Here is an 18,567-nt window from a genome sequence, read left to right on the forward strand (position 1 = left end):
TACGCCTTCTTTTCCAGGCAGGATGCAAAACACGAAATGGAGCACAAAATAAATAGCATTCGAGAAAGGTGTAGGCTATTAGAGTTTTATACGAAGTTTACAACATATAATGGGATGTTGTAAACACGTAGCCTACGCATATGTTTACGCGCCTCTTGCTCTTTATTTTCTAGGACGATTCAGCATAGCCTTAATAATAATCAATAATCGGTTCGGACAGGAGCAGTGTGTGTGGGCCGGTTCATTAGCTTAGTTGCATTTGCATTAGAAAAACACAGTGTCTCAACATGTGGTGGTCACAACAGCCCAGAACTCCATTCATAATATTTGAATAAACATAGTAAAAGTTTCATTATTTGCAGAAAGCAAGAGGGAAATTGAAGAGGGTGGTAGAGAGAAAGCTGATGTGGCTTGCTGTGTGTATATTTTGTGGTCCATCATAATAAGTATTATCAGACAGTATCATGCTGTGTTTGATAAAAAGGTGTGTGTGTGTGTCTGTATGTGTGTGTGAAAGAGAGAGAGAGAAAGAGTTGTATTTGATAGAGGTTAGAACATTTCCTTCACGGATATCTGGCCATATGGCTAGGTGGGGTACTTTACAGTAGCTGCCCACACCTTTTAAACACACATAGGTAAGCCTACACAGTCTAAAGCACACACATACACAGAGAGAAATTGATACACTTACACAGTCTCACACAAACACAGCTACACTAGCACAGAACAGCGTGTACTGACAGTCTGTGTGGTTAAAAGAGAGAGAGAGTGTGTGAGTGTGTTTCAGAATGAGAGGGAGAGAGACTGTGTGTGTGTGTGTGTGTGTATGTGTCTGTGAGTGGGTAACTCCAGCACTAAGCCTTTTGTCAGTGTGTGTGTGTGTGTTTTTGAGAGAGAGAGAGAGAGAGAGTCCAGCATTCAGTCCTTTGTCAGTAGAACTGGAGGACAGCCAGTTTGTTTGTGGGATTTCAGTTCACTGAGTTGGGAGGTTTTATAACCAATCAGTCCAGAAATTACGTTCTGGCTGAATAACCCCAAACAGTCCCAACCAGCCATCTAAACAGCCAACCAGCCAACCAGCCAACCAACCAGCCAATCAGCCAGCCAACCAACCAACCACCTACTGGCCAACTAACCAGCCAACCATCCAGCCAGCCAACCAACCAGCCAACCTACCAGCCAACCAACCAATAGCACCAGGACATTATGTCCAACTGAACCTGGCTACTGGTCCACAATCCATGCTCTGTTCCCTCTACGATCCTAATAAAATACCAAATACCAAATACCAAATCCTCATGTTGAGGAACCCATAGTCACCCAGCTCTACCAGCCTCATGTTGAGGAACCCATAGTCACCCAGCTCTACTAGCCTCATGTTGAGGAACCCATAGTCACCCAGCTCTACTAGCCTCATGTTGAGGAACCCAGACACACCCAGCTCTACTAGCCTCATGTTGAGGAACCCATAGTCACCCAGCTCTACTAGCCTCATGTTGAGGAACCCATAGTCACCCAGCCTACTAGCCTCATGTTAGAACCCAGACACACCCAGCTCTACTAGCCTCATGTTGAGGAACCCATAGTCACCCAGCTCTACTAGCCTCATGTTGAGGAACCCAGACACACCCAGCTCTACTAGCCTCATGTTGAGGAACCCATAGTCACCCAGCTCTACTAGCCTCATGTTGAGGAACCCATAGTCACCCAGCTCTACTAGCCTCATGTTGAGGAACCCAGACACACCCAGCTCTACTAGCCTCATGTTGAGGAACCCATACTCACCCAGCTCTACTAGCCTCATGTTGAGGAACCCATAGTCACCCAGCTCTACTAGCCTCATGTTGAGGAACCCAGACACACCCAGCTCTACTAGCCTCATGTTGAGGAACCCATAGTCACCCAGCTCTACTAGCCTCATGTTGAGGAACCCATAGTCACCCAGCTCTACTAGCCTCATGTTGAGGAACCCAGAGACACCCAGCTCTACTAGCCTCATGTTGAGGAACCCATAGTCACCCAGCTCTACTAGCCTCATGTTGAGGAACCCAGACACACCCAGCTCTACTAGCCTCATGTTGAGGAACCCATAGTCACCCAGCTCTACTAGCCTCATGTTGAGGAACCCAGACACACCCAGCTCTACTAGCCTCATGTTGAGGAACCCATAGTCACCCAGCTCTACTAGCCTCATGTCGAGGAACCCATAGTCACCGAGCTCTACTAGCCTCATGTTGAGGAACCCATAGTCACCCAGCTCTACTAGCCTCATGTCGAGGAACCCATAGTCACCGAGCTCTACTAGCCTCATGTTGAGGAACCCATACACACCCAGCTCTACTAGCCTCATGTTGAGGAACCCAGACACACCCAGCTCTACTAGCCTCATGTTGAGGAACCCATACACACCCAGCTCTACTAGCCTCATGTTGAGGAACCCATACACACCCAGCTCTACTAGCCTCATGTTGAGGAACCCAGACACACCCAGCTCTACTAGCCTCATGTCGAGGAACCCATAGTCACCGAGCTCTACTAGCCTCATGTTGAGGAACCCAGACACACCCAGCTCTACTAGCCTCATGTTGAGGAACCCAGACACACCCAGCTCTACTAGCCTCATGTTGAGGAACCCATAGTCACCCAGCTCTACTAGCCTCATGTTGAGGAACCCATAGTCACCCAGCTCTACTAGCCTCATGTCGAGGAACCCATAGTCACCGAGCTCTACTAGCCTCATGTTGAGGAACCCATACACACCCAGCTCTACTAGCCTCATGTTGAGGAACCCAGACACACCCAGCTCTACTAGCCTCATGTTGAGGAACCCATAGTCACCCAGCTCTACTAGCCTCATGTTGAGGAACCCATAGTCACCCAGCTCTACTAGCCTCATGTTGAGGAACCCATAGTCACCCAGCTCTACTAGCCTCATGTTGAGGAACCCATAGTCACCCAGCTCTACTAGCCTCATGTTGAGGAACCCATAGTCACCTAGCTCTACTAGCCTCATGTTGAGGAACCCATAGTCACCCAGCTCTACTAGCCTCATGTTGAGGAACCCATAGTCTCCCAGCTCTACTAGCCTCATGTTGAGGAACCCAGACACACCCAGCTCTACTAGCCTCATGTTGAGGAACCCATAGTCTCCCAGCTCTACTAGCCTCATGTTGAGGAACCCATAGTCACCCAGCTCTACTAGCCTCATGTTGAGGAACCCAGACACACCCAGCTCTACTAGCCTCATGTTGAGGAACCCATAGTCACCCAGCTCTACTAGCCTCATGTTGAGGAACCCATAGTCACCCAGCTCTACTAGCCTCATGTTGAGGAACCCAGACACACCCAGCTCTACTAGCCTCATGTTGAGGAACCCAGACACACCCAGCTCTACTAGCCTCATGTTGAGGAACCCATAGTCACCCAGCTCTACTAGCCTCATGTTGAGGAACCCATAGTCACCCAGCTCTACTAGCCTCATGTTGAGGAACCCAGACACACCCAGCTCTACTAGCCTCATGTTGAGGAACCCATAGTCACCCAGCTCTACTAGCCTCATGTTGAGGAACCCATAGTCACCCAGCTCTACTAGCCTCATGTTGAGGAACCCATAGTCTCCCAGCTCTACTAGCCTCATGTTGAGGAACCCATAGTCTCCCAGCTCTACTAGCCTCATGTTGAGGAACCCATAGTCTCCCAGCTCTACTAGCCTCATGTTGAGGAACCCATAGTCACCCAGCTCTACTAGCCTCATGTTGAGGAACCCATAGTCTCCCCAGCTCTACTAGCCTCATGTTGAGGAACCCATAGTCCCCCAGCTCTACTAGCCTCATGTTGAGGAACCCATAGTCTCCCAGCTCTACTAGCCTCATGTTGAGGAACCCATAGTCACCCAGCTCTACTAGCCTCATGTTGAGGAACCCAGACACACCCAGCTCTACTAGCCTCATGTTGAGGAACCCATAGTCTCCCAGCTCTACTAGCCTCATGTTGAGGAACCCAGACACACCCAGCTCTACTAGCCTCATGTTGAGGAACCCAGACACACCCAGCTCTACTAGCCTCATGTTGAGGAACCCATAGTCACCCAGCTCTACTAGCCTCATGTTGAGGAACCCAGACACACCCAGCTCTACTAGCCTCATGTTGAGGAACCCATAGTCTCCCAGCTCTACTAGCCTCATGTCGAGGAACCCATAGTCACCCAGCTCTACTAGCCTCATGTTGAGGAACCCATAGTCACCCAGCACAATGTTACTTCATATCCTTATCATCACATCTAAATACACAATCCTTTTTAACTCACTCTCTCCCTGTTTATTTCTCTCTCTCACACACACACACACTCACATAAACACCTATTATTTAGCATTATCTTTATTTTCATAAACACAAAAACACAGAACAGATCCCAGATCCCTCCCTCCTGAATGCAGCTCAAGCCAAACCAGTTCAACAACACTAATTAACGAACATGTTTAAACACGATTCAAAATCATTACACATTCACATAACTACAACCCTCTAAGACATTACTATTTGACAAATGTAAATTCAGAAGGCATTTAGGCCAACTGACAGGAAAAAGGGAATACACACACACAAACAGGAGTTACACAACATAATGGACAGTCAGTCAAACACACAAAATGACCGACAGGTTCACATCTGGGACACAAAAATAAGAATAACACACACACTGTATGTGAGATTGACGTCATACAAAGCATGGTGACAGCATTGTGAGTCACAGCTCCCCCCTCATCCCTCCCTCGTTCATCTTCCACTGTCCTCCTCTTCTCTCTCTCCTCTCCTCTAGGCTGGCTGCTCTCTGTGGAGGGGAGAAAGAGAGAGAGAGAGAGAGAGCGAGAGAGAGAGAGAGAGAGAGAGAGAGAGAGAGAGAGAGAGAGAGAGAGAGAGAGAGAGAGAGAGAGAGAGAGAGAGAGAGAGAGAGAGAGAGAGAGAGAGAGATTATTGTTCAGCCTATTATATTACTTCAGCTCTCTAGATGTCACTATGGTGCAAACACACACACTCTCTCTCTCTCTCTCTCTCTCTCCCCTTCCCCCTCACTCACATGGGGTCGTAGGTGGCATCTTTCTTGAGGAAGCGCATAGTGAAGAATCCCCCAGCCTGGACACACAGCACCAGGATGATGCCTCCTATGAAACTGGACAGGTCAAAGCTGGCCTGGGAGAACTCTGACGGCTCTGGAGGAGACTTATCTGACAGGGGGAGATATATGGGAAGAGAAAAGGGGGGGAGGGATGAGTAATAATAGAGAGATCAATAAGGGATGGATGGAGTGAAGGAATGGTGAGGTCAAACTCACCTGAGTCCCCTTCACCTTCTGCCGCAATCTCTATGACTGAAAACACATAAAGAAATGTAATCAATGTTATTGTTATCTAACAGTTTTTACTCACATTGTCTATTTTATGGAATGTGTGTGTGTGTGTGTGTGTGTGTGTGTGTGTGTGTGTATGTGTGTGTGTGTGTGTGTGTGTGTGTGTGTGTGTGGCCTGTGCGTGTGTGTGTTACTCACCTGTGCACATGGCTGGGTCATTTGTTACATTACAGTTCTGAGAATCATCCTGATCAGATACACACCCAGTATCATTACCTACGAGAGAGAGGAGGAAAGGGGTGTGTGTGAGTGTGTGTGTGAGTGTGTGTGTGTGTGTGTGTACGCGTGCACGCGTGCGTGTGCGTAGGTCAGATCCTGACACACTGAATAATTGAATCATCTGGTAAAGATCTGGAGGGTTGTCTTACCTACAGCAAGGGATCCAATTTCTATTAAATGTGTGTGTGTGTTTGTGTGTGTGTGTGTGTGTGTCTCACTGTTCCCGCAGACACTCCAGACACAGCCAGTCAGGTTGAGGGTGGAGTCTCCGACACACAGGTCACATGACTCAGCCTGGGAGCAGTCTATTGGAGGCGACAGTTGTCAATCAATCTACTAGGGTAGACTAACACACACGCTCAGGGAGGATCTCTGCTTTCAAGATCAAACCTCATAACAGGAATCAAGGCATCATTCAAGATTACTTGAACTTTTGTCACAAAATCTTTAGTCCAAAATAATTTACTCATCCAACAAACACAACCAATAGTAGATGGGGCGAGGAACACAGAAAAAGACAAAATGGCAAAAAAATTGCTATACCCTAGGGATTGATTTAAACCCTAGGGATGATTTGAACCCTAGGCATTGAGCTAAACCCTAGGCATTGAGCTAAACCCTAAGCATTTAGGGGGTCTGAGCATTGTTCGCCAAACTACCTATGTTTCATTTGCTTACACATATCCTGTCATTTCAGATTAGATGTCATGAAGAATAGGGACAAGGGAAGGAGTCAAGGGAAGGAGGAAACAATACTATAAATGGAAGTGGGGCCAAGAAGAACAGAGGGGTCAAAGTTGAGAGTCAGGAAGTTAAAATGATAGACCACACACACACACACACACACAAACACTCACACACACACACCTACCTGAAGAGTCCGACTTACAGTGAGAGGTGCTCACCACTGCGAGGACCAGCAACGCTGCACCGAGGGCCTTTAGCTCTAACCCTCGCATCCTGGCCACTACAGACCAGTTCAGACCAGTACAGACCAGCAAAGACCAGTACAGACAGGTAGAGACCACAGACTAGTCAGAGAAAAGCAAAAAATAGCTTCAGTTCCTCGGGTGGCTCCTAGATGTCCACAGGGATCATAAGGTTCCAAGGTTCTAGAAGGTTCCAAAAGGTTCCAGAATGTTTCAGAACATTCCAAATGTAAGATTAAGTACTTTTCAGTTGGTTGTAGATTGCTTCCCTTGCAGAGGCCTCAAACTCAACAAAAAATAAATGGGTTTCTAGCTTTAGAAAATATTAAATGAAGAGGAGAGGAGTCATCTGCATTTGGGAAAGAGAGAGACAGGAACCGGTGTAACTCAACCCTAGTCTACTTGGTTACCAAGCCACCCCCCTCCCCTTCTCCACCACCCTGAAACACACACCACGGAGACAGATTGACACCTGTTTACCTCAGAGCCCTGGGACACACACACACACACAAAAGCATGCACGCAAGCACGCACACATGCACACAAACACAAACACACACTCATATGCCCGCACACACACACACAGGCGTGTGCACCCACACACGCTGATTATCATTCCGACACAGATACTACAGGTACTGTATAGACATGTGTATTTTGTCAAATGCGTATTTATGTGGTGTATATATGCAATGTATTGTTAATTCCTGTCTATACATTGATTTTCTAACTGTATAATTAACATATTGATTGACACACGCACATTGCAATGAATAATGCTTTAATCAATCAATCAATTTTATTTTATATAGCCCTTCTTACATCAGCTAATATCTCGAAGTGCTGTACAGAAACCCAGCCTAAAACCCCAAACAGCTAGTAATGCAGGTGTAGAAGCACGGTGGCTAGGAAAAACTCCCTAGAAAGGCAAAACCTAGGAAGAAACCTAGAGAGGAACCAGGCTATGAGGGGTGGCCAGTCCTCTTCTGGCTGTGCCGGGTGGAGATTATAACAGAACCATGCCAAGATGTTCAAAAATGTTCATAAGTGACAAGCATGGTCAAATAATAATCAGGAATAAATCTCAGTTGGCTTTTCATAGCCGATCATTAGAGTTTAAAACAGCAGGTCTGGGACAGGTAGGGGTTCCATAACCGCAGGCAGAACAGTTTAAACTGGAATAGCAGCAAGGCCAGGCGGACTGGGGACAGCAAGGAGTCACCACGGCCGGTAGTCCCGACGTATGGTCCTAGGGCTCAGGTCTCTCAGTTGGCTTTTCATAGCCGATCATTTAGAGTTGAAAACAGCAGGTCTGGGACAGGTAGGGGGTTTCGTAGCCGCAGGCAGAACAGTTGAAACTGGAATAGCAGCAAGGCCAGGCGGACTGGGGACAGCAAGGTGTCATCATGCCCGGTAGTCCTGACGTATGGTCCTAGGGCTCAGGTTCTCAGAGAGAAAGAGAGAACGAGAGAATTAGAGAGAGCATACTTAAATTCACACAGGACACTGGATAAGACAGGAGAAGTACTCCAGGTATAACCAACTAACCCCAGCCCCCCGACACATAAACTACTGCAGCATAAATACTGGAGGCTGAGACAGGAGCGGTCCGGAGACACTGTGGCCCCATCCGAAGAAACCCCGGACAGGGCCAAACAGGAAGGATATAACCCCACCCACTCCGCCAAAGCACAGCCCCCGCACCACTAGAGGGATATCCCCAACCACCAACTTACAATCCTGAGACAAGGCCGAGTATAGCCCACAGAGGTCTCCACCACAGCACAAACCAAGGGGGGCGCCAACCCAGACAGGAAGATCACGTCAGTAACTCAACCCACTCAAGTGACGCACCCCCTCCCAGGGACGGCATGAAAGAGCACCAGCAAGCCAGTGACTCAGCCCCTGCAACAGGGTTAGAGGCAGAGAACCCCAGTGGAGAGGGGAACCGGCCCGGCAGAGACAGCAAGGGCTGTTCGTTGCTCCAGCCTTTCCGTTCACCTTCACACTCCTGGGCCAGACTACACTCAATCATATGACCTACTGAAGAGATAAGTCTTCAGTAAAGACTTAAAGGTTGAGACCGAGTCTGCGTCTCTCACATGGGTAGGCAGACTGTTCCATAAAAATGGAGATCTATAGGAGAAAGCCCTGCCTCCCGCTGTTTGCTTAGAAATTCTAGGGACAATTAGAGGCCTCGTTCTTGTGACCGTAGCGTACGTATTGGTATGTACGGCAGGACCAACTCGGAAAGATAGGTAGGAGCAAGCCCATGTAACGCTTTATAGGTTAACAGTAAAACCTTGAAATCAGCCCTTGCCTTAACAGGAAGCCAGTGTAGGGAAGCTAGCACTGGAGTAATATGATCAAATTTCTTGGTTCTAGTCAGGATTCTAGCAGCCGTATTTAGCACTAACTGAAGTTTATTTAGTGCTTTATCCGGGTAGCCGGAAAATAGAGCATTGCAGTAGTCTAATCTAGAAGTAACAAATGCATGGATTAATTTTTCTGCATCATTTTTTGGACAGAAAATTTCTGATTTTTGCAATGTTACGTAGATGGAAAAAAGCTGTCCTTGAAACAGTCTTGATATGTTCGCCAAAAGAGAGATCAGGGTCAAGAGTAACGCCTAGGTCCTTCACAGTTTTATTTGAGACGACTTTACAACCATCAAGATGAATTGTCAGATTTAACAGAAGATCTCTTTGTTTCTTGGGACCTAGTACAAGCATCTCTGTTTTGTCCGAGTTTAAAGTAAAAAGTTTTCAGCCATCCACTTTCTTATGTCTGAAACACAGGCTTCTAGCGAGGGCAATTTTTGGGGCTTCACCATGCTTCATTGAAATGTACAGCTGTGTGTCATCCGCATAGCAGTGAAAGTTAACATTATGTTTTCGAATAACATCCCCAAGAGGTAAAATATATAGTGAAAACAATAGTGGTCCTAAAACGGAACCTTGAGGAACACCGAAAAGTCAATAAGTCAATAAAGTGCTACAAATATAGCTGTGCTACAAATAAAGTCAATTTAAGTCAATAAACACTTGTCACCTTCACCTCATACAAACCCATGCCTTCTCCATCACATACACTCCTCCCACACACATTTCCCCCCACACACACAACCCAACCTCTTCTCCTCCTCTCCTCTCCTCTCCTTTCTCCTCCTCTCCATCCTCTCCCTCCTCTCACACATCGATTTGTACTGCAGTGTCAATGAGGTGTGTGTGTGTGTGTGTGTGTGTGTGTGTGTGTGTGTGTGTGTGTGTGTGTGTGTGTGTGTGTGTGCGTGTGTGTGTAGGTGGAGAGGCAGTATGTGTACGTGTTAGATAACCGAGGAATTTCCGCAGTCACGAGAGCACGAGCTTGAGCTTCCCGTTAACAGCACCTGAGGGCAGTCAGACGGTAAGGAACAGATCTAACCGCCTGTCTCCTCTCCATCTTCCCGTTAAAATACCGTAAACACACAGTTATCTTCTTCTGCCTAAAAGCCCATTTAGGTGTTCAAAGGTAGCGTAACAAAGGGGGTTCGGTGAACAACACGTACTTGATTAGGAGGTTATTCTTGCCTGAAACCTGAATACTTGCATTAGCTCCTCTGGTTGCTGCCTAGGCTTTAGCTCAGTCAGTTACTGTGGTGCAACACTCCATCCAATTGCAGTGACATCTAGAGGGCTGAAGTACACTGAACAAAAATATAAACGCAACATGTAAAGTGTTGGTCCCATGTTTTATGAGCTGAAATAAAAGAGCTGTTGCCAGATAATTTAATGTTAATTTCTTTATCATAAGCCACTTCCAACATCGTTTTAGAGAATTTGGCAGTACATCCAATCGGCCTCACAACCACAGACCACGTGTAACCAGGCCAGCCCAGGACCTCCAACTCCGGCTTCTTCACCTGCGGGGTCGTCTGAGACCAGCCACCCAGACAGTTGATGAAACTGTAGGTTTGCACAACCGAATAATTTCTGCACAAACCGTCAGAAACCGTCTCAGAGAAGCTAATCTGCGTGCTCGTCGTCAATCAATCAATCAATCAATCAATCAATTTTATTTTATATAGCCCTTCGTACATCAGCTAATATCTCGAAGTGCTGTACAGAAACCCAGCCTAAAACCCCAAACAGCTAGTAATGCAGGTGTAGAAGCACTTCCTCACCAGGGTCTTGACCTGACTGCAGTTCGGGATCGTAACTGACTTCAGTGGGAAAATGCTCACCTTCGATGGCTACTGGCACACTGGAGAAGTGTGCTCTTCACGGATTAACCCCGTTTTCAACTGTACCGGGTAGATGGTACACAGGGTGTGTGGTGTCATGTTGGCGAGCGATTTGCCGATGTCCACGTTGTGAACAGAGTGCCCCATGGTGGAGTTGGGGTTATGGTATGGGCAGGCATAAGCTACGGACAACGAACACAATTACATTTTATTGATGGCAATTTCAATGCACAGAGATACCTTGCCGAGATCCTGAGGCCCATTGTCGTGCCATTCATCCGCCTCCATCACCTCATGTTTCAGCATGATAATGCACAGCCCCATGTCGCAAGGATTTGAACACAATTCCTGAAAGCTGAAAATGTCCCAGTTCTTCCATGGCCTGCATACTCACCAGATATGTCACCCATTGAGTATGTTTGGAATGCTCTGGATCGACACGTACGACAGTGTGTTCGAGTTCCCGCCAATATCCAGCAACTTCGAGCAGCCTTTGAAGAGGAGTGGGACAAAATTCCACAGGCCACAATCAACAGCCTGAGCAACACTATGCGAAGGAGATGTGTCATGCTGCATGACTGGTTTTCTGATCCAGGCCCCTACCTTTTTTTTAAGGTATCTGTGACCAACAGATGCATATCTGTATTCATAGTCATGTGAAATCCATAGATTAGGGCCTAATGAATTTATTTCAATTGACTCATTTCCTTATATGAACTGTAACTCAGTAAAATCTTTGAAATGACTGCATGTTGCGATTATATTTTTGTTCACTGTAATATAATAGGCTGGACTATAATATCTCCCTCTCCCTCTTCTCCCTCTCTCAGTTTTTCCCTCTAATGTGTAAATGACGTAATGCTATACATTTTATTTTCTCCCAAAGAGAACCGGAAGTCAGTTTCCTTACATGGTTCTATGTCAACGACAAAACGAGGGTCCCCCTCTCTGCGCAGTGCCGTGGCCCGTGCGTAATCACGCAGACACATTGCAGCAACCACTGCAGCCCACGCACGCTGTTTTTTATTACCGGGGAAACCGACAATCCCAGTTGCCAGGTAACTCATCCATGACCGGGTTTCCCAGATATATCTATCAATCATCTCTCATCTGATAGCCTACATCATTAACCAATCAACATTAATCAGCTGTTCATGATTCAAAATAGATAGTAAGCCTAAACATTATTAATTTCGTGCCTTTCAAAACACCCAAGGACATGTAGGCCTAGAGAGATAGATATATAGCCTACGCACTTTTTCTCAAATCGAGACCTTCCGACTATAAGGTTCTATCTGACATTTTGGCCAATTGATAGTCATATTTAATTGATCTTTAGATGGTTCTTCATATGTCTGTGAAGATAGATATTTGAAAAAATACATTTTAAGTGAAAAAATGAAAAACTAGAAAGTTGATGTTGATGTTGTCACGTCATTGTTCAGTGATGACAGTAATTCTTCTGATGATCATAATACATTTCTTAATGTGCTCTGACTCTATCTTGGTAAAATAGTGTTATTCTATCATTTATGTATTCAAATAGCTACAGTTGTCTTAATGTCTAATTCAGATGTGTCAGATAAACCTTATGGCTGAACCCAGACTGACATTTCGGAGCCAGGTTCTATCTGCGATTGCAACCCTCCTAAAAAAACGGATTACAAATGTCACAATATTTTGATACTCTACACTTGAGGTACCTTTAAGAAAAAACAAATCACTACAAAACAGTTTTGAGTTCTGGGATGTGAAAACTTTGATGCTCAGTATCTCAGAACCATGCTTTGCGCATATAGAATCTTATAGTCCCAAGGTCACGAAATGATAATGTATGATTCATCCGAGACAAACGGTGCTTAGCCAGTGACTCACCTTAGGACACTGCATGCAGGCTATTCATGCACTTAGATCCCATTTTGCTCTTGCTTATTGAATGACGTACACGTTTCAACGGTTAACTTTTCTAATTCTTCAGAGACAACTACACATATGACCTCAAATGCATTTTTATAGTCTTACTCAATACCGCCAAAAAACAATCACAACAATCGATTATGCAAGCAAGTTCTAGCATACAACTGCGTTTCAGCACCTTGGACAGCTCCTCAAGGTGCGAGCCCCCGCTACGCCCTCTTCTCGCTCTCAACCATTTACACTTATCGGAATCACTACTGCCCTGTGTGTGCGTGTGTGTGTGTGTGCGTGCGTGCGTATGTTTAGGAAGCGCCTTTCGGACATTATTTAAGGAAAAGCTGCACGCGAGGCAAGCCGCAGTGGGAGGGGCGGGAAGCTGCCGCATTTTTCTGAATGAAATTACTCTACAGGAGCCTCCCATCCCACCCCCACACCCCCAACTCTCCGAGCACCTCATTGGCTAAAGCCCGCCACCACTGACGTCAGTCAGACCTTCCCTAGTGAAGGAACCTGCGCGCAGGAGAGCCATCCAGTCATTCTGGCGTTCACCACCAGAGAAACGGAGACAACCTAATCGTAAGGAGGATATGTTATTACTCTGATGGAGACAGACAAACCTTACTGAGATATTACCGACCGTTGATATACCAGAGACAACCTGGACACAGACAGCATCACCGCATCACAGTCTCCTGTCTCCTGGATTCTCTGTCAACAGAGCTGATTTGGAAGAATCGTAATCAAGGTCTTGTTAGAAGGTAAGATCTTCTGTAGCATAAGTCTGTATGTCTGTCTGTGTGTGGGGGCGGTGAGATCTTCTGTAGCATAAGTCTGTATGTCTGTCTGTGTGTGGGGGCGGTGTATGTCATGTGTATGTAAACCTCAAATGATATCAGCGATAAAGCACTAGGACATGGTTTTCCAAGCTAGTGGACATCTGTTACACAACACTCCACACAGCACTATAGGAGAAGAGTGGAGAGGAGACACCAGAAGGGCTGCATTCCAATTCTCCCTGGAGTGTGTACTCGTTCACTCCCCCTTGTGTATTTTAAAGCATTGGCTAGACATACATATAGGCTAGACAGGGCGTCTTCACCATATGTCTCTTACATTGCTTGAGAGGAGTGAACAAGTGCACACTTCAGGGAGAGAAGAGTAGAGATCAGGCAATGGAATGGTCCCATAATAATGTGAGGAGCATGCGGAGTCTCTCGTTTGAGATGGACCAGTAACACTGTGGTACAAGTGTACTACCTACTGTGCCATAAAGGCCCGGACCTTTTGGCAGATAACGAAGTGGCCTAAGACCCAAGAGAGGAAGCCACTGTAGACTATTGAGATGCAGGAGACAAGGAGAGGAAGCCACTATAGACTATTGAGATGCAGGACAGGAGGCAAAGAGAGAAAGCCACTGTAGACTATTGAGATGCAGGACAGGAGACGAGGAGAGGAAGCTACTGTAGACTATTTGAGATGCAGGACAGGAGACGAGGAGAGGAAGCTACTGTAGACTTTTTGAGATGCAGGACAGGAGAGGAGGAGAGGAAGCTACTGTAGACTATTTGAGATGCAGGACAGGAGAGGAGGAGAGGAAGCTACTGTAGACTAGATGCAGCCCCAGTGCAGGGTGTCTGTCTGCTGCTGTTACGTAACAATAAGAAACCACATGCAGGAACAGAGGGAGAGGGAGACTTGCTACTTTTAGTACCATGACATTGTGTATTAACATCTCTGTCTTCTCTCTCTCTCTCTCTCTCGCTCTCTCTCAGGTGTTGTGTGTTTGACCCATGATGACCCAGAATAACATGGACATCTGGTTCGAGGAGTCATCAGGTTCAGGGATGTCTTCGCCCCTTTCCCAGCTGGACCAATCAGATCCCACAACCGTTCCTGAGGCCCCTCCTCTCAGCCTATGGGGAGTGGCACTGTGCGTCTCCGGAACCCTCATTGTGTCCGAGAACACCATTGTAGTTGCGGCCATCTTGGCCACGCCTTCTCTCCGTGCTCCTGTCTTCCTGCTCCTCGCCAGCCTGGCATTGGCCGACCTGCTGGCGGGCGTGGCCTTGATCCTCCACTTCCTCTTCCTGTTCTGTGTGGAGCCCACTGATTGGTCAGAGCTGATGACTTCAGGGCTGCTGGCGACATCACTGACCGCCTCCCTCCTCAGCCTGATGGGCGTGGCCCTGGACCGTTACCTGTCGCTAAGCCACGCCCTCACCTACGGCTCCCGCCACTCGCGTCGATGCGCTGCTGGTCTGCTGGCACTCGTCTGGCTGGGGTCGTGCCTGATCGGCTCGGGCCCGATGCTGGGGTGGCACTGCCTCAATGACATCACATCCTGTTCCGTGGCACGACCCCTGACACGGACGTACCTGTCGTTGCTCTGCGGCGGCTTCCTGCTGGTCGTCATGGTAACGCTGCAGCTATACACCGGGATCTGCCGCGTTGCTAGGCGGCACGCCCACGCCATCGCCACGCAGAGGCACTTCCTGCCTGACAACCAATCGTATGCCAGCAAGCACGGGGGCCGGGGGAAGGGCCTCTCTCGGCTGTTGTTAGTGCTCGGCGTGTTCGTCAGCTGCTGGACGCCCTTCGCCCTTTATGGTTTACTGGGTGATGCATCTAGCTCGCCCCTGTATACGTACGCTACGCTAGTGCCGGCGGCGGGGAACTCTCTGCTCAACCCTCTGCTGTATAGCCTGAGGAACAGAGACATACGCAAGGTGCTGCTGCACGCCTGCTGTCCTCACAGACACACACACAACACACACAGGCCTGTCGACTTGTAGGATGGAGACACACACACACACTGTCCTATATAACTGTAACACATACAAATACACATCATCATCATCATCACTTGCACTTCAGATAAGAAGCAATCAGAATGTACTGTTCCAGAAGGCAGCCATCTTGGAATCAGCTGGAGTAAGCTCTGTCATTGGCTGTGAGACCTGACGTACTGTATCATCTCAACATGTGCCTCATCCTCAACTAACATGAAGACAATCCACTCTGATGCAATCACAGAGGTCCAGCTATCGTAATTAATCTGGATCCTTGGTGGGACTATACTATGCTGCTGTCGGTGATGGAAAGGTCAAATGCAGAGTAACTTGAAGGACTCTTAAACTCTTATAAAGGTTTTGCAGAAATACTGTAAAAGGCACCTTAACTATCTCTGAAAAGGTTTCCGTTTGCCAATGTTATTTGTATTTTTTATAAAATTTATGAATGTTGTCTTTTTCTACTTCAAAATAAAAGCTAATTTATTTTGTACAAAAAGTGAAGTGGAGTCTCCGTCTTTCTACTCGCATGCATGCACGCACACACACACACACACACACACACACGCACACACACACACACACACACACACACACACACACACACACACAGACTTACTTGACTTAAGCCCATAGTCTGTTGTTGATTGTCCTACATCTCACTCGGTTTGAAGCTAGTTTTCCCAGGTCACACCAGTTGAGGCCGCTCTCAGTCTGTAGTCTGGACGTCTCTCCTCCAAGTGTTTCTGGGTCACCCTCTGTTTCCTTTCCCCTGTGGGTTCCATTTCACCCACTGGGACAGACGTCAATTAAATGTCTATTCCACGTTGGTTCAATGTAATTTAATTGAAATGACATGGACACAATGTTGATTCAACCAATGTGTGCCCAGTGGGCAGGGACTGCCGAGTGATGATGGATGTCGGTTTCTGAAGGGTGTCCAATCCAACCACTCATCTTTTTATTTTTCAGGAGGATCTTGAACATGGTGGATGGACTGACAACCTGAAAAATGAAATGTGGACCTGTGGGAGAAAACTGGAACGGAACCCATTGACCTACACAAATATAGTAAATATTATTTTGAATCAACAAATCACATTACAGTTGAGAAGGATTCAAGCATTTCATAGGTCATGGATATACTGCACAGGAGGTTGGTGGCACTGTAACTGGGGGAAGACAGGCTTGTGGTAATGGCTGGAGTGGAATAAGTGGAATGGTATCAAATACATCAAACACATGGTTTCCATGTGTTTGATGCCATTTCATTCTCTCCGTTCCAGCCATTATTATGAGCCGTCCTCCCCTCAGCAGCCTCCACTGATATACAGTATGGACACATGGATACAGAAAGCAACTTCTTCTCCATACAGCAAGGCTACCCATGACAGCTGACACAGAGCAGTACCTCGCTAGCTGCTTTGCCTTTCTCCTATGCAGGCCTGCAATCTGAAGGCTACGTACTGTCAGCCTAACTACCTTAGCCAAATACATTTAAACTCAGTTTTTCACAATTCCTGACATTTAATCAGAGTAAAAATTCCCTGTCTTAGGTCAGTTAGGATCACCACTTTATTTTAAGAATGTGAAATGTCAGAATAATAGTAGAGAGAATGATTTATTTCAGCTTTTATTTCTTTCATCACATTCCCAGTGGGTCAGAAGTTTACATACACTGAATTAGTATTTGGTAGCATTGCCTTTAAATTGTTTAACTTGGGTCAAACGTTTTGGGTAGCCTTCCACAAGCTTCCCACAGGAGAATTTTGACCCATTCCTCCTGATAGAGCTGCTGTAACTGAGTCAGGTTTGTAGGCCTCCTTGCTCGCACACGCTTGTTCAGTTCTGCCCACAAAATGTCTATAGGATTGAGGTCAGGGCTTTGTGATGGCCACTCCAATACCTTGACTTTGTTGTCCTTAAGCCATTTTGCCACAACTTTGGAAGTATGCTTGGGGTCATTGTCCATTTGGAAGACCCATTTGCGACCAAGCTTTAACTTCCTGACTGATGTCTTGAGATGTTGCTTCAATATATCCACATAATTTTCCTTCCTCATGATGCCATCTATTTTGTGAAGTGCACCAGTCCCTCCTGCAGCAAAGCACCCCCACAGCATGATGCTGCCACCCCCGTGCTTCACAGTTGGGATGGTGTTCTTCGACTTGCAAGACGAACGTGGTACCTTCAGGCGTTTGGAAATTGCTCCCAAGGATGAACCGGACTTGTGGAGGTCTACCATTTTTTTTCTGAGGTCTTGGCTGATTTCTTTTGATTTTCCCATTATGTCAAGCAAAGAGGCACTGAGTTTGAAGGTAGGCCTTGAAATACATCCACAGGTACACCTCCAATTGACTCAAATTATGTCAATTAGCCTATCAGAAGCTTCCAAAGCCATGACATCATTTTCTGGAATTTTCCAAGCTGTTTAAAGGCACAGTCAACTTAGTGTATGTAAACTTCTGACCCACTGGAATTTTGATACAGTGAATTATAAGTGAAATAATCTCTGTAAACAATTGTTGGAAAAATTACTTGTGTCATGCACAAAGTAGACGTCCTAACCGACTTGCCAAAACTATAGTTTATTAACAAGAAATGTGTGGAGTGGTTGAAAAACAAGTTTTAATGAACCTAAGTGTATGTAAACTTCCGACTTCAACTGTACATGGGCAAGACTCCCAAATATCAGCACTACGTTTGCACTGATAACCAAGGCTATTCAGGTGTGACATGGGGGGCTGGTACTTCAGCAACTTGTCATCAAAGGCCTGCTCCACGTAGGGGTGAAAATAGCAACCCTCTTCCAAAATGAGCACCTCCCTCCGGCCTCCCCCACAACAACAATATCTGACATATAAGAAAACATCATCAACATGCATGAATATGCACTGATGGTGTTACCGCCGGTCTCACCTCATTAGCTATCAGGTTGACGAAGCGGTCACGTCTAGCGATGTATAAGTCCTTGTATGAACAGCAATCATTAACAATATGTGAAACAGACTCCATTACATTTGACTCATGTAAGATACAAAACGGATGATGGTTTGCAGGGTACCAGAGTGCTAGGTTGTATTT

The 18,567-nt window shown here is 46.6% G+C and overlaps 2 protein-coding genes across 2 annotated transcripts; one reads left to right on the plus strand and one right to left on the minus strand.

Annotated features, from left to right (window-relative positions):
- Positions 1 to 4,374: 4,374 nt before the first annotated feature.
- On the minus strand, positions 4,375 to 6,917 carry cd164l2 (CD164 sialomucin-like 2). The gene is made up of 6 exons (XM_041901957.1): positions 6,498 to 6,917; positions 5,845 to 5,931; positions 5,546 to 5,623; positions 5,333 to 5,368; positions 5,078 to 5,225; positions 4,375 to 4,831 (listed from the first exon to the last, which is right to left on the minus strand). Exons 1-6 carry the CDS (start codon positions 6,583 to 6,585, stop codon positions 4,816 to 4,818), a joined length of 453 nt encoding a protein of 150 aa, XP_041757891.1. The 5' UTR covers positions 6,586 to 6,917; the 3' UTR covers positions 4,375 to 4,815.
- A 6,327-nt stretch (positions 6,918 to 13,244) lies between these two features.
- gpr186 (G protein-coupled receptor 186) lies at positions 13,245 to 15,894 on the plus strand. The gene is made up of 2 exons (XM_041901958.1): positions 13,245 to 13,452; positions 14,467 to 15,894. The coding sequence occupies exon 2, from the start codon at positions 14,485 to 14,487 to the stop codon at positions 15,484 to 15,486; it is 1,002 nt and encodes a 333-aa protein (XP_041757892.1). The 5' UTR covers positions 13,245 to 13,452; positions 14,467 to 14,484; the 3' UTR covers positions 15,487 to 15,894.
- The last annotated feature ends 2,673 nt before the right edge of the window (positions 15,895 to 18,567 follow it).

This window comes from Coregonus clupeaformis, chromosome 17, assembly GCF_020615455.1.
Source record: "Coregonus clupeaformis isolate EN_2021a chromosome 17, ASM2061545v1, whole genome shotgun sequence".
NCBI lineage: Eukaryota > Metazoa > Chordata > Actinopteri > Salmoniformes > Salmonidae > Coregonus > Coregonus clupeaformis.